Source organism: Cebus imitator, unplaced genomic scaffold (genome assembly GCF_001604975.1).
Source record: "Cebus imitator isolate Cc_AM_T3 unplaced genomic scaffold, Cebus_imitator-1.0 Scaffold88, whole genome shotgun sequence".
Lineage (NCBI taxonomy): Eukaryota > Metazoa > Chordata > Mammalia > Primates > Cebidae > Cebus > Cebus imitator.
The window spans coordinates 1,200,028-1,211,269 of record NW_016107403.1 but is presented as its reverse complement, the minus strand read 5'-3'; the positions used below and the strand labels follow the sequence as shown (position 1 = coordinate 1,211,269).

The 11,242-nt window shown below is 31.8% G+C and overlaps 1 protein-coding gene across 5 annotated transcripts in view; it reads left to right on the top strand.

Moving 5' to 3' along the window:
• Positions 1-10,157, top strand: part of MEMO1 (mediator of cell motility 1) — a 136,842-nt gene extending 126,685 nt beyond the window's left edge. For 4 of the 5 annotated variants that reach the window (XM_037740743.1, XM_017534839.2, XM_037740741.1 and 1 more), the window contains 2 exons: positions 5,708-5,812; positions 7,068-10,157. In XM_037740743.1, coding sequence (XP_037596671.1) covers positions 5,708-5,812; positions 7,068-7,199 — 237 coding nt within the window. In that variant the 3' untranslated portion in view covers positions 7,200-10,157. The remainder of the gene's footprint in view (positions 1-5,707; positions 5,813-7,067) is intronic. The other variant, XM_017534835.2, reaches the window with a different exon arrangement.
• Positions 10,158-11,242: the final 1,085 nt, after the last annotated feature.

Sequence of the window (11,242 nt, the reverse complement as noted above, 5' to 3'; positions counted from 1 at the left end):
AAAAAAAAAAAAAAAAAAAAAGAAGTAGCAACAGTGGGCCATTGGTAGAAGGAAGTTCAAGAGAGAGATGATAGTAACTTCAGATCTTTTCAGAAATAAGAGTCAAAAGGGCTTTGCTAATGGGCTGACTGTTTCGGTTTGGAGCTCAGAGAAGGCTTTCAATTGGACTAGAGATGGACGTTTGGGAGGTCTCAGTAGATAATTACGGCCAGGACAGAGATGAGATTGGCTACTATAGTAATCATTAACCCTGTCATTGCAACAGAACTCACTGGTGGAACTTTGTTGAAATTTGCTGAGAACCTGTCGCAAAAAAGAAAAAAAGGGAAAAAATTGTGCAGTAGAACCAGTTAGCTCAGGTTGACTTCTGCATTTGCATCTGATTTACCTTACATTAGATATCCCAAATTACTGGAACATAATTTTTAAAATTCTATTCAAATCCCCTGGAATGTAATTTCTGAATAAATATTGAGTATTTGCTTCATATTAATATGATTGAATTTAATGGTTGATTTTAACATTTGGACTTGGAGTTGATTTTTGTGGTCCATTTGTTGAGATATTTTTATTTATATACAGAATTTTTAAATGGCTCATAAATAAGGGTTCTATTTTAGTAGTGTACTGTTGATTCAACTTACAAGTCAATTCTGGGAGTTAGAATATAGGAGTCAAAATAATAAGAATGGTTAGCTCTAGACATAAACTTAGGTGTGTTTGTGTTACCTTTATGTATATATTGAAGTCGTTAGTCAGACTTCAATAATGTATTGTCTTAATTGATGTATATAATCAGATGGTGAATATACTTTTGCATATTTCTTTTCTAATAGATTATATTATAAATAATTTAATTCATTTAAAAACCATTATCTTGGTTTTCATATGTGATATTTTCAGCCAAAATGTACTTGGATGGCTCTCCAAAGAACCATTAGAAAAACACTAAGAATTTTGAATTGTAACATTTCGATTCAAATGTTACAATTAATAAGTGTACATTTTGAAAGTTTGGTAGAGTAAAAAGAAACTAAGCATAAAATTTTAGATTATATCTCTTCAAAATTAGCATGTTAATTAAGTTTTGATCCTTTTTTAACAGAAAACTATTACTAAATATAGTTATTACAATGCTGGAAAATAAAACCATTTCTAAGTTGCCAAAGAAAAATAGCTGTTCTTCTTATTGCAAAATGTTTATATTTCTAGCACTTGAATATCTTAGAAATTATGTGAAAAAAAACATAAAATATAGGAGAACAAACTATCAAATATAGTTGGGAAAAATTATGTAACTGTAGCATAGGATATCTAAACTCTGAAAATCTTATAATTTTATTGGCTATAGACCAGTTTTTTGGGTAATTAATACTTTGCAATGTCAATAATTACTATGACTAAAGTGGAACCTATTTGGAGATATTGATCTTGTGAATTTTACTTGAAATAACAACCATAGTTATTCATATTTTATGTATATATATATGAGGTGGTCATAGGTTATCATTTTTATTATACTACTTTTTTTGGTGTAGACCAGTGTTTCATTATGGATATTGGTAAATTATGATTTGGCAAGGATAATCTGAAAATGTCATTGTATTCATCTGTTATAACTTCTTTTTCTTTTAAATTTGTCAATTACGTCACTTAATTTGAACATGAACTACTTTTCTTCCTTCCTACTATTTTAAAAGTGAAAATTGTTCCTTTTGTCAACTCATACTTCTTTCTCTTGAACCTAAGCCAGCAGCTTCTTCGTAGGTTTTATTACATTTTCTGTAAGATAGCCATTTATTAGTATATTACTTAGCACTACTATTTTTAAGGTGAGCTTTTTCTATAGAACTTTCACCGTTAGGATTTTATGTTGATGCCTCTTAAAGAAACTAGAATATTTCCTTTTCCTACTCCACCTCACTAAATGTGTACTCATTGCAAATATAAATGTATATCCTTTAAAAAATGAGACCAGAATTCTATTGATTCAATAATATCGTGTTAAGTATGTTGGAATTAAAAGATGTGATTCTGGTTTTTATTTCATGAGTGTCTCTAAAATGTTTTGCTACTCCTTTGCGTTTGTTATTTTTGGGAGAGATTTACTTCCGGGTGATAATTTTTAGATTGCCATTTTATTAAATATAAACTTTTTTAAAAAAGAGAACATATTTGTTGTCTTATCAGAGTCCTGAATTTGAGCTTTGTCAGTTAATACTGCCTATTTAGTTTAGGGTTGACACTTGGAATTTGACACAATATTCACTGATTACTTGAAGAGTCAACACAATGATAGATTGGTTCACCCCCTAAATTTAGGGAGCTAGCTTTCAGTGTGCGTATTTCTTGCTGAAACTTAAATTTAGAAACCCATAATCCTTGATGGATAGGCTTTTGGTATTTATGTCTGCCTTATATCTTAGAGCTGAATGGGTAGTATAGTGACCCATTCTACTTCTCCACATTAAGTTTATGTGAACAATCAAATTTTCACTATACTATGCCTTAGGAAGTTCTCATTGCCTGGACTTTAGAGTCACTGATCATATCTTCTACCGTTTTAATAAATAAAAAAGGTAATTCAGCGTAATTGGGAAGGACATTCTTTTTCACCTTCTTGGACTTTTGCCAACAGCATTGAACTAGCATTTCTGTCTCTTTAGAATTTTCCTAATAGTAATCTCATAGTTGTTAACCTAAAAACATAGGTATATCTAAAAGTGTGTTTGCCAGTATTTTGTATTAGTTAATAATGTTCCATTTCTAAATTTTATCATTATTGTTTTTGTTTGCATACTTAATGAATTTTTCAATAAGAGAGGTTCACCTATGAGAAAAGCCTTAATTTTCCCCTTTGTATTTTCTTATAAAGAGGCATACCTCTTAAAATATCACTTGTGTCAGCCAATTGAGTATAATTGAATTAATTTTTGCACTAGTAAGTTTATATCACACATATATGCAAGAATTAAAATTATTGCATATTTAACTTCCTAACTCCCATCATCTCAATTTTTAAATTTTCTCTGTTGTAATTTAAGCAGCATATCTTCATTTTGAACTCTTTACTTAGTAGTATCTTCTCTGCATTTATAATCTCCTGTTTTTCTATATTAGGATTTCTTGCCCAGTTAGTTTGAATTCTTTGTCTTCTGAAATGTGATCATTAGTTTTCTTCTGTTTAAATTCATATCAGTATATAAATATGATGTTTGTTCTGAATGTGCTTTGAGATTTTAATATTAAAATGTACATTAAAATCTCAGTGTCATGTTATTTATTAATGAGTTGATTTATATTTAGGGTAAGGTGTTCTAGATAGACTTCATTCAGGAGCATTAAAAGTTCACTTACTATATGTATGCAAGTTGTAGCTATGTGAGTGTTCAAAGAATTGGTAGTATGACTCTTGTTATATTTTAATAAATCACAGTAGTCAATGAAAAAGAGAAATTTAGAGCCAGGACTATGCCTTTTTGTGCGTCCATTCATTTATCTCTAGGGAGTTATATCTTGATCATCCATTATTTATGGAAGAGATTTAGAATTCCATCTCTGCATTACTATAATCCATTCTTGGATTAGAAATATACTGTGATGTTTTTGGCATCAGAATTATGATATTATTTAATCTTAGGTTTAACTTTTTTTTGCTTGTTGTTTTTTTGAGACAGAGTCTTGCTCTGTTGCCCAGGCTGGAGTGCAGTGGCGCAATCTCGGCTCACTATAACCCCCACTTCCCAGATTCAAGTGATTCTCCTGTCTCCCAAGTAGCTGGGATTACAGGCGTGTGCCACTACGGCTGGCTAATTTTTGTATTTTTAGTAGAGACGTGGTTTCACCATGTTGGCCAGGCTGGTCTCAACTCCTAAGCTCAGGTGATCCACCTGCCTCGGCCTCCCAAAGTGCTGGGAGTACAGGCATGAGCCACACTGCCTGGCCTATCTTAGGTTTAACTTTTAAGTTAGTATTTCTCTGAGCTTATATTCCAAGTGTCAGTGGAGAGTGTTGACCTGGAAGCCCCCTGGTTGGCAAGGGACAACCAACTTAGCATTACAAACTGGTTGTGGACCAATCTGAGAGTGGCTAATTCATGTGCAAGCAATTCAAAGTTGATTGTACATGTGTATGTCTATGTTTCAGTTGTGTATATTTACACACATATGTGGAATATTGATAATGTTTGTGAAGGACTTGGATTCTGAAGAAAAGGTTTTTTTTTTTTTTTTTTTTNTTTTTTTTTTTTTTTTTGTAGAATTAAATTTTGATGCTGCCACTGTAAAATTTCTGTCACCTACTGGTTACTATCATTTTTTTAGATAAGTTTTTTTAAACGATGTTTATCTGATTACTCTTGGTGCTTTTACACTGTTTTGTTAAAATGTGAAATAAAAACAAAAAACAATAGAATAACCAGTTAAGTCCCTAGTTAAACCATCATTTACATTTCTCCCAGAGGTTATGAATCCAATTTATTAAATAGAAAATATTTTAACTGAATAAGAAAATAATATAATTGGTGAATGAATTAGCTTGAATCAATGCTTTATTTCCCTGACTTGGTGATTTGCTCTATAAAGTTATAAATACATTATTTAATGTATTTGGAGATTGTAGAATTTAGTGTAAACTACTGTTCAAGTCATAGTGGTTGTTTTGACAGTAGTCTAACAAGTTTTATTCTGTATTAAGATCTTGAAAACAAGGCATTCTAGTTTAAAGAACAAAGAGATGAAAATCTTTCCTTTATTATTAATCTTGTTCGTATAGATCAGTGTTGTAAGCTGGGCTCGGTGACTTACACCTGTAATCCCAGCACTTTGGGAGGCCAAATCGGGCAGATCACTTAAAGGTCAGAAGTTTAAGACCAGCCTGACCAACATGGTGAAACTTGGTCTCTACTAAAAATACAAAAATTAGCTGGGTGTGGTGGTGCGTGCCTGTAATCCCAGCTACTCCGGGGGCTGAGGCAGGAGAATCGCCTGAACCCAGGAGGCGGAGGTTGCAGTGAGCTGAGATCATACCACTGCACTCCAGCCTGGATGAGAGTGAGACTCCATCTCAAAAAGAAAAAACAGAGAGATCTGTGTTGCTTAAACCTGCTTTTATCATGAGCTTTAAATTAATTAAAAGATGTTAACTATTTTCTTAGTTTGTGTTTTTTTTTTTTCACATACCTAGATTATTTAATGCTGGTAATTTAAAATACCTTACACTGTTGATATTGAAGTATATGTTATGGAAATAGTTCAATTACAATTAACTCTTGATTTTTCATGCCAAAAGCAGGAAAAATATAATAGATATGGAGAAAAGAGCCATAAGTTAAATTTTAGGTTCCATATGCAGATTTTCAGAGTAGACTTACTTTTGTGTATTCTTTCTGTGAGGAAGTTAAAATATTATAAAATGTTTGAGGATTATGAGATAAATGACAACTGGTTAAAGTAGTATAGAAACATACCTGGAGGTTGGAGAAAATAAGCTGGGGATTAAAAGCTTTCTGTTAATAGAGTTAATTATAATGGTATTATCTTTGATGAATGAGCCTGATGTTTCACAAGGTTTATTTAATCTGTTTTCTTTGTGTCTCCCTAATGAAGAATTATGTTTAAGTAACAGTTTTAAAATATGATTAGGAAATAATAAATATTGTCCTTTTTCTTTTATTTTTTCCCCCTCTTCTTCTTTGTTGTTTTTTTAGGGTATGAGTATCATAGAACAATTAGACCCTGTATCTTTTAGCAATTACTTGAAGAAATACCATAATACTATATGTGGAAGACATCCCATTGGGGTGTTATTAAATGTAAGTATCCTTAGGAAAGCCTTGACTTAATATTTGGTCATGTGGTATTACAAAATATCTCATTATTGTAATACAGTGGCATCACTGGTTTTATGTACCTGTGGTCAAGTTTCTTTTTAGTATCTTTAGCATAATTTGGAGTTTCATTGCCTTTGCTTACTTGAATAAAGTTATTTATCATTGGAATACAGTTTAATACTTTCTGTTAAATACAGAAAGTTATTTAGAATAGAGACCCTTATTTTCTCTTGATTCTTAGTTCCAATATGCTCTTTATAAATAAAAACTAAAGTGACCTTAATTAATTTTTTGGTTTTAGTTAGTGGTCTAGACTCTATAAAAAATAAATGGAAGATTCTGCTGTTACTCTTCAGGTGTTCATAATGTAATAAAGCAAGACAGATGATGTGTTTTGTTTTTTTTTTTCTAATTAGTAAAACAGTATTAATATACTGAATGAAAATATGACATTCGTTAGGAAAGAAGAAAGTGAATGGGAGGAGAAAGTAACTCAGGAATGGGAGGAGAAAGTAACAGTGGGCTCATTTGGAGAAGCAGGGAAATAATGGAGAAGATAATGTAGTCCGGAATAGGCTAGGGTAGGACCCTAACTCCAGTGTTATTTTAATGTGATTTGAAAGGTAATATATTATGATTTTTAGGAAGCATTTTTCTTTTAAGCTGTATTAATTGGCTCAAAGAAAAGCTTTTCAAGAGCTTAAACTAATTTTTGAAATTGAAGCTAGAATTATACTAATTTTCTAAAATCTGAATTGAATCAAATAATATTTTTATTATAAAGTAAATGCTGAAGCAATCTACAATTAAAGTAAAAATCCTAGCATATACCTTTTATATCTGGATTTTAATTTATATACATTTCAAATATAGTCAAAGTCAGACAAAGACTGACATCTTCAGACAGAAGTGGCCAGGGATTTGGTTTATACAGTAAAGAGAAATATATTTAAAAAGTTCAAAAGGGTTTAAAAAGTGGCATTATTACAGGGAGAGGAAGGGTATATAATAACTGATACTTAATTATCAAGAAACAAGATTAGAAGTTATTTGAGAGAATGATATTAGGAATTCTTTTTTTCTATTTTAATATGATGCAACAAGAGAAATTCAAGAAACAAAAGAGCAAAAGAAGAATCTAGGCTTCAGCTATGAAGTGGACAATGTCAAACTGGGAACATATTGAATGCCCACTTTTTTATGTGGTGTGTGTCTAACCAAATTTTTCTTTTTCTAGGCTATCACAGAGCTCCAGAAGAATGGAATGAATATGAGCTTTTCCTTTTTGAATTATGCCCAGTCAAGCCAGTGTAGAAACTGGCAAGACAGTTCAGTGAGTTATGCAGCTGGAGCACTCACGGTCCACTGAAGCTCTGAATCCTCAGGGATGCCACCTGCACATTCTCATACTCTGTCGGGGGTCCCAGCCTAGCCTTTACCAAGATACTGGTCCGGGTTTGGGGGGATTCTGAAACCTCAAACTAATAGAACTTTCTTCTCTTTTTTTCCAGTAGGTGTAGTCCTTCCTTAATTTCAACTCATTTAAAAATGCTTTATAGTTTAGGGCAGTGTAAGGAAGGCTGGCATCAAAGTATTTTGATCAAAAAAGATGACAATGTAAAGGCTCAGTTGTGACAGACAGTTTTTTGAAAGTAACTTGTAAAGCATTTACCATATCCTAAATTTGCACTCTTTGCAGACTTGTGCACATATATTCCGCTTTCAGAATAGTTTTGCAAATTGTACACAAACAAACAAAAAAGGTGGAAGCTTTTTAATAAAGAAATTGCATTTATAAATGATCTGTATTAGAATATAATAAATCTCCAGTTATAGTCAATTACTACCCATGTTGTACAACAGATACCTTCTATTTTAGTTGCTAATAAAGGGCTACACAACTCAAAATAGTCTGATTTAAACTTATTGCTCTGTGGTATATATGAAAATTGTTTTTTATTAATTCCATCTCAGAATTTTTGTTTAAAATGGTAAACCTCAGCTCTATGTAAAAATATATTAGGATGTATTTTATATTTTATATATTTATATGATTTTTTTAAAATCAGAAATTAGAATCATATAATCTTAAAGTTAACTTTTTAAATTACATGCAGTTTGCCTATTTGTGTGTGACATCCCTTTGTGTCATTACTGTATTGTAACAATATATATTCAAGATTGGTAAAAGAACTTAGATGTAATCCTTGACTTCAAAGATCACGTTTGATAGTCTGCAAATGAGGAAACATTGAAGAGTGTTCTTAAGTGTTTTTCATATCATTGCAGACCATACACTGCTGTGTGCTTTTTTAGTGCTTTAAGCAGTTTGACTCTTTTACTTGAATTTTTAGCAAGAGATCATTAACGTCATCAATAAGTCACTGGATTTTCTTATAGTTACACAATTTTTTTGTCATGATTTTTGGTGCGGCTCTTCCAACTAAAATAATGGTATGGTGTTGTATTTGTTTCTTTAGCGTAGACCGGTCTAGTCACTTTGGCCCAAAAAAAAAGATATAATTCAGTTAATAATTCAGTCACCATGTATGTACTGCATTATACTTATTTTAACTTAACACTGAGTGTCTACATTATATTGGTGAGAGTGTTTATATCTTCAGTGTTATGCCCGAGTAGCACAATTTTTAGATGCCTTGCACCAATTTTATTTAAAGATTTATGTTTTTTATTTATTAAATATCAACTTTCTATACTTGAGTGAGATAAAATAATGTTACCCTTTTAGATTCAAAGTCATCTACCTATGTATGTGTGGAAATTATACTTTTACCCATTAGTGATTTATTTTCCATACTTTAGATACACTTTTGAGTACATTAATATTTATTTCCTGTTTAATATGAACTATAAAAATTTTAAAATTGACAACAGTGAATTTTTAAAATGTTTTCTGAGTATAAGACTAATACGTGATTATTATAGACAATTTGAAAAATACTGAAAAGTTATAAAAAAGAGAAAAAATTATCTGCAGTCTCACGACCCAGAGATAACCCTGTCAATATTTTTCTGTATTTCTTTTCAGTCGTTGTCTATGCTATTTCTATGTATGAGTGTGTGTACATGTGTTTGTGTGTGTGTGTAATAACAAACTTGAGATTATACTGACCATATAGTTATGTACCCTGTTTTTTATAACCTTACTTCGTAAATATTTACCCATGTCTTTGAAAATGCGACTTTTAAAAGTGGCTGTCTAGTATTCTATTGTATGAATATGCCATAATTTAATTACTTCTCTCTTTGGATATTAGGTTGTTCTAATCTTTCACCATTATAAATAATAGTGGGGGAGACATCCTTGTTTGTAAAATTTGATCTCTATATTAGACTCTTTCTTTAGGATATACTCATGTAAATGGAATAAGTGGTTCAGGTTGTGAGAACTTTTTAGGCTCTTTATAATATTTCCAACCTTCAGAACGATTGTGCTAAACTAACAGTGTATGAGCACCCGTCCTACTGCCCCTTCACCAATATCAGTTTTTTGACTCTTTGACAATTTGTTAGCATAATAACATAATCAATTGTTTATTTGATCATTCTAATAAGAGCTGCTTTACAAGTAATCATTTTTGTCTTTCTATAATTTTATGGTTGATTTTTAAAAAGACAAGAGGGTTGCCTAAGTTGGGTGGATTGTCGTACAAATATGTTTCTAGCACTTATAAAACCCTAGAAGCTGGACATGGTGGTATGCATCTGTAATCCCAGCTACTTGGAGTGCTGAGGCAGGAGGATCACTTGAACCCAGCAGCTTGAGACCAGCCTGGGCAATGTAGTAAGCCTCAAAAAACCCTCTAAACAAACAAACAGACCTGCAGAATATTTTGATATCACTCTACCCTTTCCTAGAACATGAACATACCTGGTCATGAAGTAGAAAAATTTCCAAACTGGTGGTTGAGTGTTGGGTTCTAGTTCTGTTTCTGCCACTGAGTAGTTCTCTGAACTTAAGTGTTCCATGTCATATAGAAACTTTCTCATTTGTAAAATGTGGAGGGGATCTCTTAAGTGCTCTCTAGTTTCAAAGCACTTTGATATTGTGACTTTGTTTTTTAGAAGTTCTAGTGTCATTTATTTTTAATAGCTACATGAATAATGTAGATTAGAGAGATTATCTTTTGATTTCAACTTCACATACATGGAAATGAAAGTCTTGTTATTTAACATAAAAGGAAATTAGTTTGCATTATTTAATGCAGTTAATATTACCTAAAATGTTGAACTTAAGCTTTTCTACTTTAAGTGCCTTTAAAAGTTTTGTATTTGGAATCTAAAATATAAAGGAAATTCTTATGTAGCTCTATACAGTTGCTGCTTATTATATACTTCTGAGTGTTTTGTAGCAACTTTTTTTTACATTAGATTGCACAGAGCAGCATATTCATGGGTTCTTCACTATTCTGCTAGTGAATCCTTGAGAAATGTATGTTAAAGATTAGCTCATTGAGCAGGTAAGTGCTCTGTCTTGGGTGGGCAATAAATCTTCATACAGAATAGGATAAAGAACTATTCAGATACACCAGTATTTGTATTTGGATGTTCCCATTTGGATGGTTGGTGTTCTGAGCTAGTTAATGGTTATTGTTACAGATCTTAAATATTGCTTTGGTATATTTATTCCAAACATAGTTTATTCCCTGAGATTACGGGTTGGTAAACGTTTCTGTAAAAGACCAGATAGTAAATATTTTGGACTTCACAGGCCATATAGCTTCTGTCCTATTTTCCTTGGCAATTGTAGCACAAAACCCGCCATAGACAATGTGTAATCAAATGAATGTGAATGTTTTCTAATAAAAGTTTATTTATACAAAGACGGTGAGCTGGATTTGGCCTGTGGGCCATAATTTGCTGTCTCCTGTCATAGATGGTGTCATTTGTAGTTCAAAAGTTGGCAAATAACCTAAACTGCAAAGAGTGGTGGTAAGTTTCTGCCATCACAGTCCACTCTTAATTTGATGTAGTCTGATTGACTGCGTTAGAGTGTGATTTACGATCATAAAGGTAAGTGGGAAATGGGCATGGGAAACTAAGAAGTCTTAGAAATTAGTGTTAGTGGAGCACGTGATTAGTTGTTGCAAATTCTTTAAATTATTCTAAGTGGTTGGCTACCTAGATGATATCAGAAGCTAGATCAGATGACCCTCTTTACCTGAGTATTTTAGGACACTAGACCAACATTTTTGAAAAGGATTGTGAAATGTAAAAATTTTGCCATATAAGGACTTTTGAAAAGACAACTACCATCTTCCATTACTATTTTATTTTATAAGTGACTCTCATTATTTAGGAAGGACTTAAACTCAGAGTGATAGAGTAATTTAACTTGAATAGCTTTAAGTTGATGAAAAAATTACTACACTGGTATTTTCTCATTTACTC